The sequence below is a fragment of the Panthera onca genome, chromosome E3, assembly GCF_046562875.1.
Source record: "Panthera onca isolate mPanOnc1 chromosome E3, mPanOnc1 haplotype 2, whole genome shotgun sequence".
NCBI classification, from domain to species: domain Eukaryota; kingdom Metazoa; phylum Chordata; class Mammalia; order Carnivora; family Felidae; genus Panthera; species Panthera onca.
The window spans coordinates 1,876,711-1,903,714 of NC_138354.1; the positions used below are offsets into that span (position 1 = coordinate 1,876,711).

The 27,004-nt window shown below is 49.8% G+C and overlaps 1 protein-coding gene across 3 annotated transcripts in view; it reads right to left on the minus strand.

The window, feature by feature from the left end:
* Positions 1-26,641, minus strand: part of SNX8 (sorting nexin 8) — a 53,122-nt gene extending 26,481 nt beyond the window's left edge. For 2 of the 3 annotated variants that reach the window (XM_060649672.2, XM_060649671.2), the window contains exon 1: positions 13,054-13,183. In XM_060649672.2, coding sequence (XP_060505655.1) covers positions 13,054-13,159 — 106 coding nt within the window. In that variant the 5' untranslated portion in view covers positions 13,160-13,183. Of the gene's footprint in view, positions 1-13,053; positions 13,184-26,517 lie in introns of those variants that run through there. The other variant, XM_060649673.3, reaches the window with a different exon arrangement.
* Between the last annotated feature and the right edge of the window lie 363 nt (positions 26,642-27,004).

Sequence of the window (27,004 nt, forward strand, 5' to 3'; positions counted from 1 at the left end):
TTCTTTTCTCCTTTCTCAGCCAGGACACGCATGTCCTGCTGCCCCCTTCACTCGCCTCTCTTCAGCCACAGCAGGCACCCGCCAGTGAGAGCCTGGGCACTGCTCCAGGGCCCTCGTACTGGGGACGCCCTTTCCGCAACTATCCGCAGACCGACTCCTTCACCTCCTTTGAACTGTGGCTCAAACACCGCTTTCTCGCGGCAGGTACTCGGTGCCAACTCCATCCCCTCCGCCCCCCACATGCTAACATGGGTCACTGGCTCATTATGTCCACCACCCACTATAAGACCATCAATTCCGGGACAAGAGGCTTCCTTATTCTGTCCACGCTTAGGATCCCAACAGTCGAGAAGAGCCCCCAGCACATAGTAGGTGCTCAGTAAAACCATTTGCTGACTGCATGAAAGGCGCCAAAATCACACAGACAGGAAAGCCACGGAGAGTCACCAAGGCCTGGTATGCTTTCCCAGGCGGGGTGACAACCTCTTGCCCATTCCACACCAACAGATCGCAGTAAGGTCTTGCCGGTGACAGGAACCGTGCCCCGGTGAGCCACAGCGAGAGGCAAAAGCCGGTAACACAGAGGAGGCTCTCAACGATGCCGCCGTCCCGGGCGAGCCCTGAACAGGGGCAGCTCCCCACCTCCACCACAGCCCCTCGGCCAATTCACAGCTATATCTACTTTTCCCCAAAAGAACGTAAGGCAAAACCCCGACTAAAGCCGTAACGCGCCATCTGGCTCGTCAACCAGCACAACAAAGAAAGGCTTTCCTCTTCCTGCAACAGTTTGAGTGTTTTTACCTTGAAACAAAGTAAAAATAAACCACCTCTCCAGGTCCCTCCAAGTCCTCTGGAACTTCTTCACTGAGAATTTCTGAGCTGAATCCTCTCCAAATCTCAGTTCAAACACTACTGCAACAGTGAAGTGTTTGCTAAGCCCTGTGCGAGCGCGAGTCTAGCGAGCCTCGCTACTCTCCAACTTCCGCCTCCTCGCTGACCTGCCTCACTGTCTCGTCCGTGGGCTTCTCACACACCAGAACATTCACCCCAGCCCGGTTCAGGGAGCTCTGGCTCCCCGACGCTGCCCGGCACGGGGATGGCACACAGCACATGCACAACTGGTTTCCAAGGGCCAAAGGATGCGCCAGATGCCCTCCCTCACACCACACGCGGTAACTAAAGGTCCACGTTAAAAGCGCTAAAACTCCAAAACACTTGGCAGAAAATACAAAAACATATCTTTGTGGCCCTGGGTTAGACAAAGTCATGAGTCATGACACCAAAAATACAGACAACAGAAAAACAGAATAGGTCAACGGGACTTCATCAAAATTAAAGACCGTCGTGCTGCAAGACATCATCGAGACATCGAAAAGACAGCCCACAGAATGGCAGAAAATAACGGATGAATCATGGATCTGATTAGGGGCTTGTGTCCAAAATATACAAAGAAATTCTGAAAATACAAATTAAAAAAAAAAAAAAGACAAATTACCTAATTTTAAAAACAGGCAAAGTGGGGCACCTGGGTGGCTCAGTCGGTAAGCATCCGACTTCAGCTCAGGTCATGATCTCACAGTTTGTGAGTTCGAGCCCCGCATCAGGCTCTGTGCTGACAGCTCGGAGCCTGGAGCCTGCTTCCGATTCTGTGTCTCCCTCTCTCTGCCCCTCCCCCTCTCAAGCCTGCATGCTCGCTCTCCCAAATATAAATAAACGTTAAAATTTTTTAAAATAATAAAATCAAGGGGCGCCTGGGTGGCTCAGTCGGTTGAGCGTCCGACTTCGGCTCAGGTCATGATCTCGCGGTCTGTGAGTTCGAGCCCCACGTCGGGCTCTGTGCTGACAGCTCAGAGCCTGGAGCCTGTTTCAGATTCTGTGTCTCCCTCTCTCTGACCCTCCCCCGTTCATGCTCTGTCTCTCTCTGTCTCAAAAATAAATAAACGTTAAAAAAAATTAAAAAAAAAAATAAATAAAATAAAATAATAAAATTAAAATTAAAAATGAGCAAAGGATAGGCGCCTGCTGGCTCCGTTAAGTGTCTGACTCTTGATTTCAGCTCAGATCATGATCTCAGATTGTGAGATCGAACCCCACATCAGGCTCCGCACTGACAGTGAGAGAAGCCTGCTTGGGATCCTCCCTTTCCCTCTCTCTCTGCCTCTCCCTTACCCCCCCTCTCAAAAATAAACATTTTTTTAAGAAATTGGCAAAGAGGGGCACCTGGGTGGCTCAGCTGGTTAAGCATCCAACTTGAGCTCGGGTCATGATCTCGTGGTTGTGAGTTTGAGCCCCGCATCAGACTCTGTGCTGACAGCTCAGAGCCTGGAGCCTGCTTCAGATTCTGTGTCTCCCTCTCTGTCTACCCCTGCCCTGCTCATGCTCTCTCTCTCTCAAAAATAAACATTAAAAAAAAATTTTTTTTTAATAAAAGTGGGCAAAAGATTTGAATAAACATTTCTCACCAAAAGATATACGAAAAGCCAATGAGCACATGAAAAGATGCCCAGCCACAATGAGATTCCATTTCATACCCACACGGAAGGCTACAGTCGAAAAGACAAGCACAGGGCCTGGGCGGCTCAGTCGGTTAAGCGTCTGACTCTTGGTTTCGGCTCAGGTGGTGATCTCACGGTTCATGAGTTCGAGCCCTGCGTCAGGCTCTATGCGGGCAGTGCAGAGACTGCTTGGGATTCTCTCTCTCCCTCTCTCTCTGCCCCATTGCCACTCATGCGCTCTCTCTCAAAATAAATACAACTTTTTTAAAAATTAAAAAAAATACAGGCAATAAGAAGTGTTGGTGAGGACACAGAGAAACCGGAGCCCTTGTACTTACAGGAAAACAGTCCAGCAACTCCTCAGAAGGTTAAATTCCACTGCCAGGTATATCACCCAAAAGAAATGACAAGCACGTCCACACAAAATCTTGTGCGTGAACTCACAGCGGCATTGTTCATAATGGCCAAAACGTGGAAACAGCCCAATGTCCACCAAGTGACGAAGGGGTAAGTAAAATACAGAGTCTTAATACAACGGAATACTACTCGGCCGTTAAAAGCAACAGTGTACGTGCTACAGCACGGATAATCCTCGACGCGATGCAAAACGAAAGCAGCCAGACACAGAAGGACACAGAATACGCAGTTCGATCTGTATGAAATTCCAGAAGAGGCACATCTACAGAGAGTAATAGTTGCCCAGGCCAGGAGGAAAGGGGACTGAAGCGTGAACCTGACCACCAGTGGGTGTAGGCTTTCTTCCAGGGGAGAGGAGAACGCTCTAAAATTACGTCGATGGCTGCACAATTCTGTTAATTGTGTCCTTCAAATGGGAGAATTATGTGGTGTGTGGATTAGAGCTCAATAAGGCTGTTAAAAATGTTTTACGAATTCCCTGTCTTCTCCCCAGTTCTTGTGCAAACGACTTTCCCGTGCCAGCAATGGGCCCGGGGCACAGCCGGCCTGCGATCTTGAGCAAAGACGTCTACCGAGAAGGGGGAAGATCATCTACGTGAGAAACCCTCTGGCTGTTCCTGGCACAAGCAAAAAAGCCTAGCTGGTGTCGTTGCCACGGAAACTTCCAGCGGCCCCTGGGGTCCGGGTCATCCCTGTGGCTACGAAGCTGCACGTCAGAACTGGAAGCAGCCACTGAATGCTGAGAACAACCGAAGCTGCCCTTAGGAAGGGTGTCTCCCACCCCTCACTCTACCCATGAATTCAAAGGCAGGGATGGACCTGGCCATCTGGACAGCTGTGTGCGTTGCCGACCACCATTCCGGCAAGGCCCCTTCCCAACGAAACCTCTTTGCGTGGGGGACTCGTGGAACCTCTACATCATCTCTCTTTAGTCCTAGATAACCCTTCAAGTAGGCACCGTGGTCCCACTTACCAAACGTGAAAGCAAGGCTCTAGCAGCACAGCCTGCCCAAGGTCACGGCGCTGACGAGCAGCTAAGCGGTGGGGCCTGAACCTGTACAGGTTATGTGATGACACCCAATCCTGTATTCCCTCCCTGACTCATGGGGAGAGGAGCCAGGACAGGCACACCCCATGCCTGGGGCCAGAGGTCAGATGGTGTCCACGCAAATCCCTGACTCCTCTGTGACCGCGAACAGACAGCTCACCTCGCTGCACTCAGTTTTCTCATCTCTAAGATGGGAACGGTACCATCTTCAACACTGTTCAGCTGCAAGAAGTTTGTGTTAAAGGAAATATGTCAAAGCATCCACCACAGTGCCTGGTGCCCAAGCTTTTCTTCTCCAAAGGACCGGCAGGCCAGACGCCAGACACGAACTTCCAGATCACAGATCAAATGAACCGGAAGCCCGGCGTTCTCACTGCCTCAAGCACGGGTCGCACGCCACAACGACGGCATCTTGCTCTGGTCAAGACCCGAACAGATCGCGGGTTGTCCCTGGGAGCTCAAAGACACGAGTGAACCACTTGCACACAAACGAGATGTTTGCAACCTATGAGTGGCTACTCCTTTCCGAGGGCAATGCGAGAGGGCAAACCACAGAGGGGGGGAAAAAATCATGGGTCTGTCTCCTGAAGACATCACAAAACTGAAGCTGAGGGCCAAAAACAGTCACCTATCAGATGATTTCCTGTGTCAAACTGGAGCGAGAGGAACCAGCACGGGGGCCACCAGATCTCTGCTTCTCCACGAATCTTTCCAAACATGCTCCTGAAAGGGCCCCGGTCAAGTTGGGTGTATTCCTCAAAAAACCTCTTCCGTCTCTCACTTTCAGAATGTTTATCTGTGGGGAGGCCCGGTGATTTTTTTCCAGAGTTCAAAAGCAGTACTATTTTAGCTAATAGTAATTTGGGGAATCTTGGAATAACTTACAAAAAAGGAGTCCATTTCCAAAAAGAATCATGATCTCTCTCTGCAACCAAATTCAACCTGTTGGGAGATCGTTCTTTGTTTAAACCCTCTGGGTCTGACTGGTTCAGTGTGAAAGTGACTCAGGTTTTCTAGAATCTGTTGCCGTGAAAGTGAAAATATTCCAAAATATCTATAGCAGGACCGAGTGTGCTCGATCTCAGTCAAGGCTACATAGAGAGCCTGCATTCACAGCCAAATTAGGCGCCACTAATAAAATTCCAAGCAGTCACTGGCATCGGAAACCAAGTGAGATACAATTAAATCCATCTGAACAAACCCCCATCGGTCTACGGAAGGAATCACAAAAAATAAGACAAGGCCACCCAGCGGCCTGCAGGGTAGAGGACCCGGAATGCCATTAATCAGCCAGGGACAGGAACGCCCCGGAAATTGGCATGGACAAATTAGGGACCGTGAAAAATGTCACAGTAAGAGAAACACGTAGTCAGTCCTGCCTCCACAGCCAAGTTGCGCCGAATCTGGAGGTCTCATCTCCCATGCAGAGAAGGCTGGACCGTCCTCTGGTGTCTGCAACCCAAAGACTGCGAATGGGTCAGCCAGGATAATCCCAACACCTTCATTAGACGAGGGAACTCGGCCTGTGCTTGGCAAAATGTGTTTCCGGGTGCTGTCACATTCTCCCTCCAGGAAACCTATGCTCCAGTCGACCCGCGGCTCCCCAGACTGAACCGGATGGCTCTGGCAGACGCGGGGCAGAGCTGAGACCCGCGCGCAAACCACGCAAGTGAGACCGTTCTGCCTCCAACGACTGTAGCGCACACACTTTCCGGACTGCCAGGCTCTCTGTTCGGCCCATCGTGCCGTGTCAAGTGCACCCCCTTTCTGAAAAGAGAGAGGCTAACATCTCACAGTGGTCTGCGGTGGCGATTTTCAGGACAGCCACCCGGAAACATCTCGCCGTATGTGAAACCTTCAGAAGAGGGAAAGTTCGAGGTCTGGGAACGGCTGGCAAAGCGAACTTAAGGGAAGCGCATGGAAGGCGGCCTGCGTAGACGGTAGCCAAGAGGTTACGTCTGCCGCTTCCGAACGGGAGCCCCACGCTTGCCGGGCTGTGAATCCCACTCTCCGGTCATGGGTGAGCGATGGGACTGCTGCCGCCTCAGTTTCCCCATCTGTAAAGTGGGGTTCATAGACTACTGACTTTGCAGGATGTCCGTGAGGAGGAAGGCACCTCCTACAGGAAGCGCTCTGCCAGGCTTTGTCATCAATGCAACGCATCCTCTGGTCGCCAAGAATGCCCTTTGTGGAGGTCTGCCAGGAGGAGGCAAAAGATGGGACACTTTCCACTCATAACACAGTCCATCTCAGGAAACACGCCCACTGCCACACAAGCCAGCTCACCTCTCAACTTCTGCAGGCGGGGCGCCTGGGTGGCTCAGCCAGTTGAGCGTCCGACTTCAGCTCAGGTCATGATCTTACGGTTCGTGAGTTCGAGCCCCACGTCGGGCTCTGTGCTGACGGCTCGGGAGCCTGGAGCCCGCTTCAGACGCTGTGTCTCCCCTCTCTCTGCCCCTCCCCCACTTGTGCGCAAGCTCACTCTCTCACACATACACACACTCTCTCTCAAAAATAAACATTAAAATAAAAAAAGAAAACAACTGACCTTCTACAGGTACTCCGAGGAGCCTCCCGACTTCACTGTCCACCCTAAGAAGAACGGTGGTACACGAGACACCCTGAGATACAGAACTGCACACACACACTTTCCCCACACTCTGAAGAGCTGAAAATGCAAAAACCCAGCAGTGAGTGGCATTTCTCAGGAGCTGGGAGGTGCAATTACGGTCCCAAAGGCAATTAACAGTGCAAAGTCACGACTATCACCTGACCCTCTTTACAGAAGATGGCCTTTGCCGTCTCCATCATGGAGATACTGTTAACAGCAGGTGAGGTCCCCAGACATCCCTCCTGCCACAACACCTGCCAGTGGCCGTCAGGTCTGGGTCCTGCTGGCCCCCGGGGCCACCGAAACAGCTGGGCTCACCAGCGCCAACTGTATTCAGACACAGACACCAGAAACAGCGGCAGCCAGGAGACCGTCCTGCTGATTCACTGCAAGGTTGTCCATTAGGAGTGGACAAGGATACGATGAAACACGTATTTCACCATAAATCTACTTCCAATGTTAACAAGAGAGTAGAAAACAAGGGAGGTCAGAATGCCTACAAAACTGTTTTAAAACAAGACCCCTTGCGCCCACCTCTGCCTGGCAAACTGCAGATCGTTAGCAGGTGCCCTTGACATCTTGGCATCTTGGGTTTTCCCTCCACATTTTCTACAGTGAAACAGATAACATGCACAGAGAAAGGGCTGTAATGTCTATGGACAGTTTAACAAAATTATATCTCAAACACACATCCAGGTCGAAAATTAAGAAGCCCACCTTGTCCAGTAAGCATTTTAGGTCAAACCCCTTTTCTCCTAACAGAGGCGACCACCACCTACTTTTCACGATATCTTCCTTGCCTCTCATTGATAGTTTTGTAACCTGCGGCAGCATCCCCACACAAGAGTCTAATTCTGCCTGTTTTTTAACTTGACTGAAACTGGAGTCACCAGTGTACGTTTTCTCGGGCCTCTCTGGACATCCTCAGGGGAGGGTGGAGGGACTCAGGTCTCACATCTGCAAAGATCCCTGAACAGGTCACCCAAGGGCATCCCCCCCGTTCTCAAAGCCCAATAACCGAGGTTACTGAAACCCTAATCCAACAGGAAAGTCTGATAACAGAGATCACCTCTGAGGTGGGAACGGGCAGAGCGGGAGAGACCAAGTGCAAGCAGGAGGGCAAGGTTAACATTGGTTCGATTTAAAGAATCATTTTCTTTTTTTAATTTTTTTTTTTAATGTTTATTTATTTTTGAGACAGAGAGAAACAGAGCATGAACGGGGGAGGATCAGAGAGAGAGAGGGAGACACAGAATCCGAAGCAGGCTCCAGGCTCTGAGCTGTCAGCACAGAGCCCGACGTGGGGCCTGAAATCACGGACCGTGAGATCACGACCTGAGCTGAAGTCGGACGCCTAACTGACTGAGCCACCCAGGCGCCCCAAGAATCATTTTCTGAAAAACGCATGGCAAGAGGATCTTTAACACAAATCATATGACGTTAGCACTGCAGAAGCACAAATCGAGAGCTTGACGCGGTACCATGCCGGCATTAAGTAGAGAATTATGAGGACTATTTTCAACAGTGTAGAAAAATGTTGAGTGGAGAGGCTAGGCCGTAAAGCGTAAATGTACTAGGAAGACGTAAAACGCATATGCGCGGGAAAAAGGAAGTAACAGCTGACCCTCAAGCAACATGGGGGTTAGGGGCGCCAACCCTACCCCCTGCAAAGTGGGAAATCAATGTAGAACTTTTGACTCCCCAAGAACTTAACCGCTAACAGCCAGATGTTGACTGGAAGCCCTACCAGTAATAAAAGATCAATTAATACATATTTTGTGTGTGTGTTCTATACCATAACCTTCCAATAAAATCAGCGAGAGAAAAAAAAAATGTTAGGAAAATCATAACACAAAATACGCTTACCGTACCGCACCATACTGATCAAAAAAAAACCCGCGTACAAGTGGATGCACGTAGTTCACACTTGTGTCGTTCCAAAGTCAAGCGTGTGCTAAAATGCAGTGGTTGCACTGAAATGGTGGAACTGTGGCTGATTTCTCCGTTTATAAAACGTTTGCACTCGCAGTTACATTCCTGTACAACACCCTCCTCCTCAAAGCGCAAATTCTCACACAACAATGCCATTTCACTGGGTTGATTACAACTCGTTCGTAAGACTTCTGGCAAACAAACTTTACCAGCACGGATCGTTTCTGAAAGATCCTCGGGAGGTCATGAAAATGGACTTCGCAGAGACAGTACCTAGTCACAAGTCTGGCCAGTCCATACCTGTTCCCAGACAGGCCTCGCGGAGCCCCTGTCCCGACACTCACCGCTCCAGGCTCCCCCCAGCAAGCAGCGTGGGCAAAACATCTCTGTTTGTGATGTCTTTTTCTTAGGAAGGAAAAAATAATACCAAAACAGAATTCCCCCACCCGGAACACATCACTTTCTTGCTAACCACAAATTCTGGCAAAATCCGTTCTACATAATAGTGATTCAGTTAGTTCCTCTTTCTTCAAATTGACACATTTTACCTTGCAAATTGGGTACGTCTGTATGACAGAGAGTTGAAAGACCAAGGAAGCAAACTTAAATCATATTTCCACAGCTACCACTGTTACCAAGTTAAAATGTGACACTATCCTTAAAAAACGTACGATGAAAACGTAATTCTATTTAAACATCTAAGCCTTTTCTACATAGCAGATCTTATTCTACATACTGGTATGTAAAGAAAAATAATAGTTTCTGCCTGGCGGGAGTTTACAATCAAAATGCGTGTAATGAAGGGGAGCAGGGTGGACGGGAAGGGTTGTTTTTTGTTTTTTTCTGAATGTAGTCAGCACTTTGAGATATAATTTAACCCACATGCATACATCTTAAGTGACAGCTCACTGAATTCTGACCGATGTACACCCAGAAAGCAGCAGGCGAGGGGTGGTGGCTGGGGCAGAGAGAGCAAGGAAAGGGCCCAGGCACGCAGAGAAGGTGGGGGCCGGTGCACAGGAGCTCCAATGATGAGCAGAGCTCAGGCATGACCCCAGAGAAAACCAGGAGACAAGTGGCTGGGAGCTTCCTAACCAAATGGAATGTCTGGAATGCCATCCACTGAGCCACTCTAACAGAACTGAAGCCGATTCTCCCTTGGGCTAAAGACCAAGTTTAGGTCCATCGGACTGCAGGAAAGTGGGCCTACGATACACAGTGGTCATGCGTGTATATTTTTATCAGGGTATGATGCAACCTCAAAAAATCAAATTGCACAATCAAGCATCTATCACATTCATCCGTTGCCATTCTTATTCTACGTCACAGTTGCTGAGCTTTATAGCCTCAAAAGAGGCCCTGAAATAAACGCTCATCCCGCACAGAGAGTAGAATGTTCCAATCAGACATTTTGCTAGTTATAATTTTACTGTACAAGCCACAAACGGCCTATGTTTAAAATGAAAAAAGAAATTCTACAATTCAACATGAAAAAAGATACACTCCTAACAAAATGGGCAAAAGATATGAACAGTGAGTTCAGAGAGGCCACACAAGATGAAAACATGACAAGAAACTAAACTCCACTAACACTGGAGAAAATGGAAGTCCAAACAAATATGAGACACATTCTTAATTTTTGTAAATCTGAAGAGTTTAAAAAATGGTATTTAGTGTTGATGAGGTTATGAGGAAAGGGTGTGGTTTTTATTTTTTTTAATGTTTATTTTTGAGAGAGAGAGAGAGAGAGAGAGAGAGAGAGAAAGAGACACGCACACAGAGTGGGGGAGAGGCAGAGAGAGGGGGAGACACAGAATCCCAAGCAGGCTCCAGGCCCCAAGCTGTCAGCACAGAGCCCGACACAGGGCTCGATCCCACAAACCCTGAGATCGTGACCTGAGCCGAAGTTGGACGCTTAACTGAGCCACCCAGGCGCCCCTGAGGAAACGATGTTCTTAATAAAGCACGATGCTGACTAAACGGGTGATAGGCACCACAGAGGACAATACGTCACTACCCGTTAAAACAAAAGAGGTGCAAACCCTGTGACCTGGCAATTCCACTCCTACAGCATCTACTCACGGAAGGCAGGATAACGCCCCTCCCACCCGAAGGCGTCCACGACCTAACCCCTGGAAGCTGAATCTGTTGTTTCCACAGAGAAGGGAAACTAAGGTAGCAGATGGAATTCAGGTCGCCAAGCCGCTGACCTTAAAATAGGGCACGGGCTGTGGACTACCCAGGTGGGCCCAATGTAGTCCAGGGGTCCTTCAAAGGGAAAGAAGGAAACAAAAAAAGGAGAACCAGAGAAATGACAGCATGTGAAAGACGTGCTCATGGCTGCTGGAGAAAGGGGACCATCGGCCAAGGAATGTGGGAGGCGTCTGCAAGCTAGAAAGGCCAGAGAATGGATTTTCCCCAGGGCCTCCAGAAGGCACGCAGCCCTGCCCACACCTGGTTTTAGCCCAGGGAAACCGATTTTGGACTGCTGACCTCCAGATCTGGGAGATGATACATCTGTGCTGTTGAAGCCACCATGTTTGCGGTAAATTGTTAGAGCAGCGGCAGAAAACTAATACACGATCCTGGGGAAACACGGGCGCATAGGCACAAGGCGGGATGTTTCCTGGGAATGCGAATGTATAAAATATAAAAATAGAACGGAGAGAATCCATCCCGAACTGATAACAACTGTCACCTCTGGTAAAGAGAGGGTGATGGCAATCGAGGTGAGATTTCCACCTAGTTAATAATGTTCTACATTTTTTTTTTAAAGAAAATGTGTTTATCCATACACTGCTTAATTGAAAGTTAAATGTTTAGAGAGTTACCGTTCACAGCTTAAACGTCAAAGAACCACAATATAAGACTCTTAATGCTGAAAAAGTGAACACAATTTCTGCTCACAATCTCAAAAGCACCACAAAGTCCTAGACCTCACAGTCCCCACGATTACGCGTGGGCTCTGCCTGTGTAGACGGGACACCAGAGAAAATTCATTCTGTATCCATACACACAAACCCTTCAACAAATCAAAATCAATGTGAGATTCACATTTATGGTCGACGGACAAGATTCAGTCTCAAAGGCTTAGGTTTTCTGACTCCAGCCCACCCAACCACCATTCCCACCTTGACCGTGCCTCCTTAACACTGCCCACTTCAAGCAAGTCACTTGCCTCTGGGTTTTCTTTATCCCAGTGTAAAAAAAAGGTTTGTTCTACCACGTCACCTGCCTCACGGGATGGTCAAAAGATTTTAAATGGGATGAAATGACAGGTTACATCCCAGCAATCCGTGAACCCTGAATTTGAGACTCAGCCGGCTATAGAAAGCCCTCTGTAAACACAGAGATACTGGCTACACTGTGGATACCATGAGCGGGCCTAATAAAATCGCCACGACCCCAAAGGAGGCCAGCTACCATGGAAATTCCAGACCAAGTTGCAGGAAAGGCAGTCTTGGAGAGCTGGTGCCATCCGTAACTGGCAGCCAGCCATAAGTGGAGTCCTCCTCAAACACCTCCTGCAGTTACCTGTACCTGCAGAGACCCCTGAGCCACCACCACCACCACATCCAGCAACTATGAACTGCTTTATAATCCGAGGGGAAACAGCCTCCCATTTCCAAATGTGACCCAGCCAAAGGGGCCAGGCGACGGCCCCGGTATAGGTGAGAGGGACTGCCCACGCTGGGCGCCAACCCGAGACCTCGAGGACACAATGTTCTAACCAACAGCAAGAGCCATCACATGCGTCCTCTTACCCAGCTCCAAATGAAATGAAAAATCTAAAGACCAACTTTGGGGGTGGGGGACTTCAGTGCAGACGTAGACTCACCCAGGATCTTTCCTATCAATTAGTCAGTCGAGTCCAACGCCCACGCCCCAGCAGCTTCCCTGACGCCCCCTTCCTGTTTCTCCCTAATGAATGAGCCCTCTCGTAGCCCCCCAGAACTTAGGGTGAGCACAGCCCCCTGGAGACACCTCGCCAGACCGCCAGGAGGAGTCCCTCAACCTCGTGCCCCCCCCCGCCCGGCCCGCACCAAGAAGAGGTAGTAACTCCTACCAACATCCCCCTACGTGGGTTCTGCAGTTAGAGGACTAGGACTAGAGGAAGGAACTTTTCAACAGGGAGCATGCTAGAAAAGCCAAGCCTGGCGGCACGCCTTTCCGTGTTCACGCTCATCCACTAGCTCGGAGGCACTCCCGGCGAAGTCTGTCCGGATTGCTTGGGAGAACTCCCAATTTCTCGTCGGAGCCCCGCAAAGTCCTGGGCTGCGCCCCACGCGGCCGGGCGGGGCGGCACCGCGGGGGGCGGGGGACGTCCGTCCCCGAGGGGGCCCTGCACCGGGAGGCGCGAGCAGAAGAGCGCGGCCGGGACAAACCTGAGCAGGTGCTCGGGTCCCCCGGCCCGCGGCGCCACAGCGCGCTCCTCGGCGTGGCAGGGGCACGCGGGGCGCCGCGGACACCCAGGGAGCCGAGGGTCGCGGGGTCACGGGGGACGCGGGCCCGGGACCGCGCGCCGGAGCCCGGGGGACCGCGAGCCGTACCTGCCGCCGGCGGGTCCGCCTCCTCCTCAGCCTCCGCCTCAGCTGCCGCCGCGACTGGCGCCGCGCCTGCCTCCCCCGGCAGCCGGTCCATCACGCCGCCAGTCATGTGAGCGCGCGCCACGTGACTTCCTCCGCGCCCGCCCGCCCGCCTGGCCGCGCCCACCCCGGCGCGCCCCGCCCACGCCCGGCCCCGCCCCGCCCCTTGCCTGGCCTCGCGGCGCCCGCTCCGGGCCTGCCACGCCCCTTGTCCGGCCTCGCCACGCCCACCCGGACCTGCCACGCCCCTTGCCCGGACTCGCCACGCCCCGCCACGCCCCGGCCACGCGGCCACCCGGAGGATTGGCCCGCGCTCCCGCCCGCGCTCCCGCTCCCCCCAGCAGGCTCGGTGCCAGCCCAGCTCGCCCACTGGCTTAGCCGCTTGCTCGGCCGCTTGCCGTCACGCTCACCCCTCGGCCGCTCACTCGGCACTTCCGCGTGGGCCTCTCCCCGCCCCGCGCCCCCGCACCCCTCCCGGCTCGTCCCTCGCTCTCCCCGCCGCCTCTAGCCCTTCCCGTAGCTCCCACTCCCCTCCGCTCGCTCATTCACTCGTTCACCCGCCCGCCCTCTCACTCGTTCCCTTCCGCCCGTCCGCAAGGACTCACTCACCCTCCCGCCCGCCGGCTTGCTCATTCACTCTGCTCCTCACTTACGCACCACTCCCCACTCACTCATTCACCCCCTCGCTCAGTCACTCAGCTTTTCACACGCACCCATCCCCCACTCATTCATTCGTTCATTCCTCCACTCACCCACTCCTCCCCCCGCCCCCTCGCTTGTTCACCCACTCGTCCACCCCCTTGCCCACCCACTCTCACTCGCCCTACCAGCTCACTCACCCACTCCCCCTGGCCGTCCAGTGCCGGGACCCGGAGATAGGAGGATGCATTCGGTGTCTCCCCCGATCTGGAGGACCACAGGACACCAGAGCAAGTGTCCTGGCTGTTCCAAAGTGAGGCTGTGGGGGCACCGGAACAGATGAAGGGACCCCTGGGTGGGGCAGAGCCTGCCTGAGCTGATGCTGGGGATGAGGAGTTCAGCAGAAGGAGCGGCCTCCAGCAGGCGCGAAGGTTCTGAGGCATCAGGCAGCTGCAGACGCTGTGGTCCTCCTGGAGCTAAAAGTGTGGCTGCAGAAATGGCAGAAGAGGAAGCTGGGGCGCCAGGAAGGGCTCCATGAGGGAGGGCCTCGTTTCCAAAGTCAGAATCTTGGACCTCCGGATTCTGATGCCCACCAACGCCCCCTGGGGGCTGATTATAGCGATCTAGAGCCCAGACCGACCCCCCTCCCCCTCCCCGTCGCGGTCCTAAGAAAGGTCCCAGTCTTCCCCAGGTAGCTGGTTTTCCTTGCTACAGCTGGACCCTGCCTCAGTTACAGATCACCGCACCCAAGGACATCCCAGAGAGCTGACACAGAGAGGCTCTCCCCGCACCCCCCCCCCCCCACTGTAACCTAGCAAGTGCTATCCCTTTCTCCAGATGGGCTTTTCCAAGTCACGGGGCGCAGGGGGGGGGGGGGGGACACTGCAGGATCCTGTGATGCACAGACCCCCATCTGATGCTATTTCCTTCCGCCACCGCCACCGGGGCTTCCTTTCAGGGCTTGTTGCATCAAATGATGGGCTCAGCACTTTTCCCTGACTCTGCGTCTATCCAGTCCCCAAACACACACTCACTCGGGCGTGCGCCTACACCCACACACACTGCTGATGTCCTGGTATTACTCGGCAGGTATCTCTGTCCCTCACTAGATTATAAAATCTTTATTAAAGGTTTGAAAGTTCACCGGACTCTCCAAACTGTAAAACCCTAATAGAAGTGTATAAACAGACACTATTCAAGAGTGATAACGTTAAATGTATTATTTTAACACCCTTGACACAGGGCCACACAGCCTCTAGTTCAGCAGTTCTGGATCTTTGCTGCACTTTCTAATCATCTGGGGAGAGTTCGGATACACTGTGTCTGGAGCCCGCCCCCAGAAGTTCTGATTTAATTCATCTGGGGTGTGGCCTAGACTTGGGATTTTTTTTTAAGCTCCCCAAGTGATTCTAACACGCAGCCCAGGTGGAAGGCCACGGTTCTAGGTTGAAAGATTATTTGATTCCTGCAAACATTGCCTGAGCATTTTCTAGGTACTGCATTTGGGGGGGGGGGGGGGACCAAGGATACAACAGGATTCTCACATCACAGAGTGAAGCAGGTGATAGGGCTGGAAACATAGGTGTTGTGAGAGGAAAGGGGAGTGAGCGGTGGGTTCTGACGTGCCCAGTTCCGAATGCCTCCAGAAAAAGGAACTCGGTCCTTACAGGTTGTGGGCTCTATTGCCAGATATCTCGAACGGTTAGAAAGTTCCTGGAAACGTGCACTGAAACTTGTCTGCCTGTAACTTCTTTAGATCCTCACCAAAGAAGACTAATCCTTATACGATTTCTGTTTCATTCGGGAAGCAGCAAACAGCAGACCAGAATTTCTGACTTTTAAAATCTTGTGGTTAATGGCAAGGATCCAACTAACATTGTTCATCTGTTGTTCGAGTCACATCAGTCGCTTTCCATGTAGGAAAACGAGGGCTGTAGGCACACACCGACAACTGGAACAGTGGAGTCGGGACGTCACGTTGCAGGTGGACGTGCAGAAAGGGGCTGTTATCAGCTGTCCCACCAAAATGCAAGGACTTCCTCATCCTGCTCGGGGCCTTTTGAAGAAGTTAGTGAAACGCTTTGAGGACTACGGACTTGACCGTTAGTAATAATTGACCTGTTTGTCAGGATAGGCTGTATCCTGCTGCAGAAACAATCTGAACCCTCAGACACCTGAAATAACAAGGCGGCCACGCTCGCCACAGTCCCTTGGAAACCCAGACAATGGAGCGGCCACCATCTGGAAGTTCTGCCATCGCGACAAAGAGAAAGAGCTCGGCAGGATCCAGCACAAGCACTGAAACGTCCCGCAGCCCTCCATTCGCAACTCCCTGGCCAAAAGTGTGACGCGCTTCCCCCAACCAGGAAGAGCCAGAGGGCGGACACCCCCAAGTGCCCGGAGGACCGAAAGCCAGAAATATTTGGCCAATAGCGCTAAATACCAAGCACACTAACCAAACTAGCGTTTATTGAACGGCTACCTACTATGTGCTGAGCACCTTTCTAAGTGCCTTTTATTGGAAACTCACCTACCCGTCACACGAAATCTACGAAATAGTAGTATGATGGTCTCCATGCCCCAGCAACTAAGGCAGAAGAGTCTGACACGCCAAGATCGCAGAGCTAGTCCACAGAAGAGCCGGGATTTGAACCCAGACCATCTGGTACCAGAGATCACCCTCATAATAGCCCCTGTGGCGTCACCCAATGCCATAAAACCCCCAGTTTCTCCTTAACATTCTTGTTTCTTTTTTTGAGAGAGCAAGTGCATGTGCACGTGAGAGCAAGGGAGAGGAGGAGGGAGGAAGAGAGAGAGAGACAGAGAGAGGGAGAGAGAGAATCTTAGGCAGGCTCCGTACTCAGCACAGAGCCCAAACCTGGGCTCGATCCCAAACCCTGGGATCATGACCTGAGCCGAAACCAAGAGTCAGATGCTCAACCGACTGAGCCACCCAGTCGCCCCTACCCCCTCAACAATCTTAATCAGGAAATTCCAGTCCATCCGTAATCTCTTCTTTTAGAAGGCTTGAGGGGGATGCGGCCTGTGGCTCTGGAAATCAGGAAGATTTCAACATCTCAGAAATGTTGGCTCTCCTCACGAGACGTCGGAAAAGCTACTTTATTCTCGTCAGCCTCAGTTTGCTCGCATGTAATATGGCAACATCGGTGTCACTCATTTCAAAGTTGCGTTCCTGAAAGGTTAAGGTTTAAATAAGAGACTTCTTGGGGCGCCTGGGTGGCTCAGTCGGTTGAGCGTCCGACTTCAGCTCAGGTCACGATCTCGCGGTCCGTGAGTTCGAGCCCCGTGTTGGGCTCTGGGCTGATGGCTCAGAGCCTGGAGCCTGTTTCGGATTCTGTGTCTCCCTCTCTCTCTGCCCCTCCCCCGTTCATGCTCTGTCTCTCTCTGTCTCAAAAATAAACGTTAAAAAAAAGAGAGACTTCTGGGGCGCCTGGGTGGCTCAGTCGGTTAAGCTTCCGACTTCAGCTCAGGTCACGATCTCGCGGCCTGCGAGTTCGAGCCCCGCGTCGGGCTCTGGGCTGATGGCTCAGAGCCTGGAGCCTGCTTCCAATTCTGTGTCTCCCTCTCTCTCTGCCCCTCCCCCGTTCATGCTGTGTCTCTCTCTGTCTCGAAAATAAATAAACATTAAAAAAAAAAAAAAAAAGAGAGACTTCTTATGTCAGTCTGAATGGACGCAGAAGTGTATTCATCCTCCTTCTCCAAAACTACAGAAATGCTGGCTACAATTTTAGCCCTTCCCCGAGATGTTATTAACACATTGCTGGCATCGAAAGCAAGAAAGCGTACCAGACATAGGGAGGACTTCAAGTTACAGGAATGAATAAAGCCGAGGCCAGACAACCCACAGAGCTTTCAGAAATGATAAAGATCTAGGGCACCTGTGTGGCTCAGTCAGTTAAGTGTCCGACTTCGGCTCGGGTCGTGATCTCACGGTTCGTGGGTTCGAGCCCCGCGTCGGGCTCTGTGCTGACAGCTCAGAGCCTGGAGCTCCTTCGGATTCTGTGTCTCCCTCTCCCTCTGCCCCTTTCCCACTTGGGCTCTGTCTCTCAAAAATAAATAAACATTAAAGAAAAGATAACAATCTTAGGAGCCTGGGTCAGGTAACAGGAGAGCACAGCTTGGGCCTGCAGCAAGGACAGGATACGGCCTATAGTCCCTAGATAGGCTCAGGACGGACGGAGAGCTACCCCACCAGCCTTTAGGAGGAGCGTGGGTGCTGGCTGTCCACACCAGACCAAGAGTGGAGAAAGAATAACCCGTGAGGCAAATCCCAGTCCTGGATATTTACCCCAGGGAAATCAAAGCATATGCCCACCAAAAAGAGGCTCATTCCTAGAAGCCTCATTTGAATAGCTACAAACTGGAACTAACCCAAATGTCTGTTAACAACAGACTGGATGAACATATTTATTGCCATAGAGCCATACAATGGCATGCCGCACTGCCACGGGGGAGCACAAAATACTCGTGCTGGCACGCGCCAAGTGGGGGACTGTCATGACAAATACCTACAGACGTGGAACTGGCTTTGGAACGAGGGGATGGGTAGAGGCCGGAAGAATTTCGACAAGCATCATAGAAAAAGCCTAGATTGCCGTGAACAGATTGTCAGCAGACACGTGCACGTTAACAACTCGGTTAGTGAGGACTGTGGTATAGAAAGTCCACATCATCTTAGATGCTAATACCCAAACTGCCATAAAGCGAGTGCAGACGGAAATTCAGACATTAAAGGCACTTTGTGGGGCGCCTGGGTGGCTCGGTCAGTTGGGCGTCTGACGTCGGCGCAGGTCATGATCTCACGGTCCGTGAGTTCCAGCCCCGCGTCGGGCTCTGTGCTGACAGCTCGGAGCCTGGAACCAGCTTCGGATTCTGTGTCTCCCTCTCTCTCTGCCCCTCCCCCGCTCAAGCTTTGTCTCTGTCTCTCTCAAAAATAAATAAACATTAAAAAAAAAAAAATAAGGCAATTTTGGTGAGGCCTCAGAAGGAAATGAGGATCACATTACCGGAAGCTAGTGGAAAATAGCTTCTGTCCCGCAATGGCAGAAAGCTCAGCTAGATTGTGTCCCAGGTCCATGAGAAAGAACCTATCCGGACTGCAGACAATTGTAAAATTAGGAGACTCACGGTCAGGAAAGTGTGCTCTGGAGAGAAAGCCAGGGGTGTGTCTGGACAACCTTTTTCTGGCGCCTGGAAAGGAACAAAAGGCCACAGTACTCATCACAGAGAGCTCTTTGGAGAGATTAGATTAGATGTGTGGCATTTCAGCAGAAGCAAAAAAGAGACAGGATTATTCAGGAAAGACCTGTGGATGAGCCTCTTTCTTTTCTTTTTTTAATGTTTATTAATTTTGAGAGAGAGAGCGTGAGCAGGGGAGGGACAGGGCTGGGTGGGGGGGTGGAGGGAGGGACTGCCAAGCAGGCTCCGCACTGTCAGCACCAAGCCCAGTGCGGGGTTTGAACCCACAAACCGTGAGATCATGACCTGAGCCAAAATCGAGAGTCAGACGTTCAGCCGCCCGGGCCCCCCCCGCTCCCCGAGCCTCTTTTGTAACGGCGCACGGGTCAGACCCACACGGTTTTTGAACATCTTGTCTCAGCAGAAACACCACCAGCTTGGACTTCAAGGGACAGAGGAAGACAAAATGAAAGAAGGCAGACTCGAAAACTCTACAGGCAGGAAACAGGCTGAAAATACCACTCGGCTGCAAACACATGCTGCGCTTCATGAAAAAGGAAGGAAGACTCAGGGTGCAGCCGTGGACCTTGAACCACGGAGAACAGTTCCTTGAAACCTGAGTTTGCTCCCTTGCATTTCAGAATTGCTTAGGACCGCAATTCCTTTCTCCTTCCGTTTCTTTCCGTTTAAATGGGAGTGTTTATAACTGTTACCCTATGCCTATCACGCCATCGTACTCGGGGATTAGATCATTTGTTCTCTAGGTGCCCAGATGGAGAGGAATTCTGCCCCGGGATGAATCACAGACAGTGTCTCACCCATACCTGTTCTAACTTATTTAGACGATGAGATTTGGGACTTTGAGTTGTGCTGGAAAGGGTTGAGACTTTGGGGGATACTGGGACGTGAGAGATGTATTTTGCAGATTGGATAGATGTGAATCTTTGGGAGCCAGAAGGTTAGCTGCGGTAGACGCGAGACTAGCCCCTCAAAGACCATCTAGTCCCCAGAACCCGTGAATATATTACCTTATGTGGAAAAAGGGACTCTGAAGATGTGCAAAGTTAAGGCTCATCAGATGGAGACAGTCTCCTGAATTACCTGGGTGGGCCAAGGTGCAATTATGAGGGTACACAAAGGAGGAAGGGAACAGTGCCAACATTACGGAGACATCCATGTGATGCTGGAGGCCGAGACTGGGGTGGTGCAGTCACGAGCCAAGGAATGCCAGCAGCCTCTAGAAGCTGGTAGAGACGGGGCGCCCGGGTGGCTCAGTCAGTTAAGCGACCAACTTCAACTCGGGTCATGATCTCACAGTTTATGGGTTTGAGCCCCACATTGGGCTCTGTGCTGACAGCTCAGACCCTGGAGCCTGCTTTGGATTCTGTGTCTCCCTCTCTGCCTCTCCCCACTCACACACTCTGTCTCTCAAAAATAAATAAACATAAAAAAAAAAAAAAGAAGAATCTGGTAGAACCAAAGAATGACTTTTCCATTGGAGGTTCTAGAAAGAACCGTTCCTACCTACCAACACCTGGATTTCAATCCTTTAGGACTCGTTTCACACTTGTGACTCCTAGAACAATAAGACAACACATCTTTATTGTTTTAAGCCACTAAATTTGTGCTACTTAATGCCGTTGAATTCTGTACTTAAAAAATGGTTAAGGTGGTAAATTTTATGTGTATTTCACCACAGTTAAAAAGTTATTTTCAATTTGGGGCGCGTGGGCGGCTCAGTCACTTAAGCATCCGACTTCAGCTCAGGTCATGATCTCACGGTTTGTGGGTTCGAGTCCGCGTTCGGCTCTGTTTTGCTCAGAGCCTGGAGCCTGCTTCAGATCCTGTGTCTCCCTCTCTCTCTCTCTGCCCCTCCCCTGTTCCCACTTTGTCTCTCTCTGTCTCTCAAAAGTGAATAAACGTTAAAAATGTTTTTAAATAAACATTTAAAAAGTCTTGGGGCTCCTGGGTGGCTCAGTCGGTTAAGCAGCCGACTTCGGCTCAGGTCATGATCTCACGGTCCGTGGGTTTGAGCCCCGCGTCGGGCTCTGTGCTGACAGCTCGGAGTCTGGAGCCTGTTTCGGATTCTGTGTCTCCCTCTCTCTGACCCTCCCCCGTTCATGCTCTGTCTCTCTCTGTATCAAAAATAAATAAACGTTAAAAAAAAATTAAAATAAATAAATAAATAAATAAATAAATAAATATAAATAAAAAGTCTTTAAATTATTTTCAATTAAAAAAAAAAACTTTCTCACAAAGAAAACTCATGGTCCAGATGGCTTTACTAGTAAGTTCTACTGAACTTCCAAGGAAAAAGTGATAGCAGTGTTATTATACAAGCAGAGTTTTTGCCAGGAATGGAGGTGGTTTAATTAGTTGAAAAATCAATTTAACTCACTGTGTTAACAGAACCATATGATCATCGCATATGCATAAAATTGACATTGAAGAAAAAATACATTATGCAAAAAAAAATGCCCCCCAAAATGCATGGGAAATTATGGAAAAATTTAACACCCATTTATGATTACATCTCTCTGCAAACTAGGATGATCAGGAAACTTCTTCAAATTGAAAAGGAGGATCCGTGAGAAGCTAAAGCTGGTTCATACTTAACAGTGAGAGACCAAACATTTGCCCCCTGTGATTAGCAGAAAGGCAAGACAAGACGTTAAAAGTCAACACTGACTGGAAGTCCTCGCCCACGACGGGGCAAGAAGAAAATGGCATGAAGACTGGAGAGGAAAGTGGCTGTGGAAGCAGAGAATGCTGAGGAATCTAAAACCACCACCACCACCACCTAGAACTGGAATAGGAAAATTTACCGAGGTGGCAGGATACAACACTAATATACCTGAATCAGTTGTATTTCTGTATACTCGTAACAAACACACGGAAAATGAAATTAGAGACGAGCCATTTCTCCGACGTTGTTCAAACCTATGGAACGAACAATACCAAGAGTGAACCATAAGGTGAATGATGGATTATAATGTGTCAGTGCAGGTTGGTAACAGACACACCGTTCCGGTGGGGGTGCTGGCTGGTAAAGTGGGGGAGGCGATGCATGGGTGGGGGCAAGGAGATATGGGAAATCACTGCACCTCCCTCTCAGTTTTGTTTGATGCTTAAACTGCACTAAAAAATAGCTTTAAGAAAATATGGGGGTGCCTGGGTGGCCCAGTCAGTTAGCATCCAACTTTGGCTTGGGTCATGATATCGAGGCTCATGGGTTCGAGCCCCCTGTTGGGCTCTGTGCTGACAGCTCGGAACCTGGAGCCTGCTTCGGATTCTGTGTCTTCCTCTCTCTGCCCTTCACTCGTTCATAAATAAATGAGTCTCTGTCTCTCTCTCTCAAAAATAAATAAACTTAAAAAAAAAACCTGTTTCCTCAAATTTTTGCTGTAAATTCTGATAATCAAAGACATTAGAAGAAAATTATCTTGATACCAAAATCAAATACACTGGAAGAAACTATAGGTAATGTTGCTCACGAACACAGACACAAAAATCCTTAACAAAATATAAACAGATCTAACCCAGTAACACATGTAAAATGGAGAAAACATTGTGACCAAGTAAAATGCAAGTTTGGTTTAACATTTCCAAATCAAGGTAACTCAGCACACGTATTAGTTTTCCGGGACTGGTAACAACGCACCACAATCCAAGGGGCTTAAAAGAATAGAAATTTACTATCTCACAGCCCTGGAGGCTTGAAGTCTGAAATCAAGTTGTCCGTGGGCCATGGTCTGTCTGCAACTTGTTAGGGGACAAGATTCCCTTGCTTTCTCTGTCTTCCGGTGGTTTGCTACAAATCCTTGGCACTCCTTGGCTTGTAGACACATCACTCCAAGCCCTCCTCTGTCGTCACATGGCTGTGTCTTCTCCACGTGTGTCTCTGCCTTCACAAGGCATTTTCTTTTTCTTACAGGGACACTAGTCACATTAGATGAGAGCCTACCCTAACGACCCCATCTTAAATTGATTATATCTGCAGAGACCCTATTTCCAGAGAAGGCCACATTTCTAGGCACTGAGGGTTAAGACTTCAATGCATCTTTTTTGGGTGGCACAGTTGAACCCATGACACCATATCAGTAGAACAAAGGAGAAAATTCGTGAGATCATTTCAATAGATGCGCAAAAGGCATTTGAAAAATGTCCAGCATCCATTCATCATGAAACTCTCAGCAAATGACCAATAGAAGGGACCTTTCTCAACCTCATAAGGGTATCTTCAAAAACCAAGAGCTAGCCACTCAGGCCAGCATGATAAAATATTGAATTGTTTCAACATTTGAGTTGAGATATTGTATGTCTGGGACCAAGGCCAACAACACACACTTCATTGCTCATAGTTGACATTGCATCGGAGGTCTAGCAAGAGACGAAAACAACTGCATATGGCTAGGAGAGAAAAAATCTATATAAAAATATAATCATGTCCATAGTGAGTTCTATAGAATCCACAAGTCACTAGAATTTGTAATAACATTTTAGCGGGAATGCAAGATACAACGTCAAATATAAATAGTTTTTATAACTCTTTTTTTTTAAGTTTATTTATTCTGAGAGAGAGAGAGAGAGAGAAAGCACAAGTGAGGGAAGGGCAAAGAGAGAAGGAAAGAGAGAGAATCCTGAGCAGGCTCCATACCATCAGTGCGGAGCCTGATGCGGGGCTTGATCCCACAAACGGTGAGATCATGACCTGAGCTGAAGTTGGATGCTTGACTGACTGAGCCACCCAGGTGTCCCTATTATATTTCTATACATCAGCAATGCACAATTAGAAAATAAACTTTAGGGGCGCCTGGGTGGCTCGGTCGGTTAAGCGCCTGACTTCGGCTCTGGTCATGATCTCACAGTTCATGAGTTTGAGCACTGTATTGGGCTCTGTGCTGGCAGCACGGAGCCTATTTGGGATTCTCTCTCTCTCTCCCTCTCTCTCTGCCTCTTCCCAGCTCTCTCTCTAAATAAATAAATTAAAAAAAAAAAAAAAAAAAAACGAGAAAAGAAACTTTAAAAAATACCAATAGTGGGGCGCCTGGGTGGCTCAGTCGGTTAAGCGTCTGACTTTGGGTCAGGTCATGATCTCACAGCTCATGAGTTCAAGCTCCGCATCGGGCTCTGTGCTGACAGCTCGGAGCCTGGAGCCTGCTTTGAATTCTGTGTCTCCCTCTCTCTCTGTTACTCCCCCGCTCGTGCTCTGTCTCTCTCTCTCACCTTCAAAAATAAATAAAATCATTAATAAAAAAATTTTTTAATACCAAGAGCATTAAAAAAGGAGATATTTATGAGTACATTTTTCTTTTAAAATGTTTTAACGTTTATTTATTATTAAGAGACAGAGCGTGAACAGGGGAGGGGCAGAGAGAGGGGGAGACACAGAATCTGAAGCAGGCTCCAGGCTCTGAGCTGTCAGCACAGAGCTGGATGCAGGATTCGAACCCACAAACCGCAAGATCATGACCTGAGCCGAAGTCGGACGCTCAACCGATTGAGCCACCCAGGCTCCCCTATGAATACATTTCTAAAGATACGAGCAAGACTGCAAAGAAAATTGTAAAACGTTGCTGAGAGTAATTAAAGAAGACCTAAATATTCGTGTCCACATAGTGTTAGGATGTCAATTCTTCCCCAGCTGGTCTATAGATGTTCACTCAGAGCAGCACAGACAAGCACATTTCTGCACAGCCAAACGACCAAACACTACTGGGAGATAAAAAGGAACAGCCTACGGACACGCGCACCAATAGGGACAGATCTTGGAAATACTCTGCCGAGTGAACAAAGCCAGACAAAAACACATTTTTCCATCGGTCGAAAATTCTAGAATAAGCAAAACTATATGACGACCCAGGAAAAGGAAATCTGATTCAGAGTGAAGGAAGTCACGATGGCGGCTCAGTACTGTGAAGGGGGGCACAGGGGAATTATGCGGGGCGATAGAACATTCTAGCTCTCGATGAGGGTATTAGTTGCACTGGCATATGGGCTTGTCAAAACTCTTTGATCTCTAATACGTAAGATCTGTACATTTCCTGTGTGTAAATTCCACCTCGATAAAAACTGGTAATAAACCACTAGCCAAGAATCTCCTCTTTGTGCAGAAGGGTAAAACACTGCATCAAGAAAGACGGATTATTTGGAATCGATGATGAAAGCACTCCTTATCGGAGCTCGAGAGAAGCAGACAAAGCCATGTTTAAAGGGAAACGTATAATCTTAAATGCACATGAGAAAACATGAAAGACTGAACGTTAATTAGCTCGAGGGTGACCTCTAAACACTAGAAGAGAGGAAACCCCTGTGTTGGAAAAAAAGAAAAGAATTTATGTTTGCTTCTACGAGGCACCGAGACAGACGACCAGACCGAGACCCCTTCGCTTTTGAAGCTGAAGGTGTTAAGATCCCGGGTTTGGACCCCAGGTCCACACGAGGGCACGTGGGCAGCGAAGCTTCTCAGCTCCTCCCCGGCTGGCCCTGTCTCTGCTGTGTCAAAATTCCTTGCTGTACCGGCAAAGGGCAAATTTGTTCTGGCTTCCCTCTTGCCCTGGATATATATAGCATTTGGGGGGGTCCTAGTTTTAGGGGGCAGTGGCTTTCTATTATCTTCCCAATAATGTATCGGGAGAGGCCACGCACCGCGAGGCCGTCGGCTGAAGCTCACGGTCGCCCAGGCCGGCAAATGCCTTTCGTTCTCCTGCTGCTTCCGGCACAGTGACTCTGCCTTATCTCTTTAGCTCTTCAAGACCTTTAATGACACGGGTTTTTACGTGTCATCCAGAATTCACTTGTTTGCAGCAGAATGAATCCAAGTGCCCCATGTAGCCACATCCTCCAGCCAGGGAGGCCCACAGGACACAATAAAGAAAATTCTTTATTAATAATTCTAAGTACCAGCATGACAAAGGGGACAAAAGACACCACAAACAGAGGGAAGAGAGAAGCCTCGGGCTGGAAGACGATCCTTTAACGCACATAACAGGGTTAAAGATTAGAAGGTACCGCAACATATATTAAAGGTTTAAAGATTAAACAGAGTACAAAGAGCATGTACGCTCAATACGAGGCACAAGATAGGTAGGGGCAGCTCACTGACAGAGAAATCTGAGAGGCCCACAAACATAAAAAGACGGTCAGCTTTACTACTAATTAGGTATACTGGACATCTGTTATTTTTTGGCCACTTGGCGTCTGAACCTTTTCTGTGTCTCTCTCCTCTGAGAGCCTTTTCCCACGGTAGTAAGTCCAGCGTCGGGCATGCATGTCCCAGCTGTGCCTGGCCAGGCTTCTTTCCCTCGGGGGCTGTGGGGTCCGGGTGATGACTCATGGGGGCCACGGCACCTGCTCCCCACGTCTAAGGGGAGAAGGGGCCCGGCTTCCGCCGGCATACCGTCAGCGGTGCTGGGGTGTGACTGACACCTGTGACCCGGCCACGGGACAGTGTTATCCTCGCCGTCTGGCTCTCCGCAGACCTGCACGTTTCCGTCTACCTCGCTTTGAGCCTGGTTCCCCAGACCTGCTGGAAATTCCAGGTGCTTTGGATAATTTTTCCCTTTCCGCTTTAATCAGAAATCTACTTACGTCAGGGAAAGGCAAGTTCGAGCAACGAGGAGACAGAGACCCCTTTCTGCACGCGAGATGAAGAGACACGGAAATATCCGGATGCCGGCAGAGGGCGTGTAAATTGGTAGAGATGCTTTGCAGGGCAATTTGTGGATGTCTGATAAAGCGGGACGCAGGTATCTTATGACCTGGAAATTCCACCGCTGGTCACATTTTCTAAACTACAGCTTGTGGCGACAAGTGCAACACTCTTCACCCTAGTGCTATTTATAAACCAAAAAGAAAAAAACCCAAAGTACTTTGATATCTGTGTAGAATGAATAACAAATTCCACGTATTTATACACTGTATGAACTAGAACAGAACGTACCAAGTTGGAGAGATTTTGAAAAGGACACAGTGTTGCAAAAGGACATGCATGGTATACTATTTAACTATTAATGTTTATGTGGAGAGGGAACAGGCAGACACAAATGAGGACAGGTAGCGGAGGGAATCTGAAGAC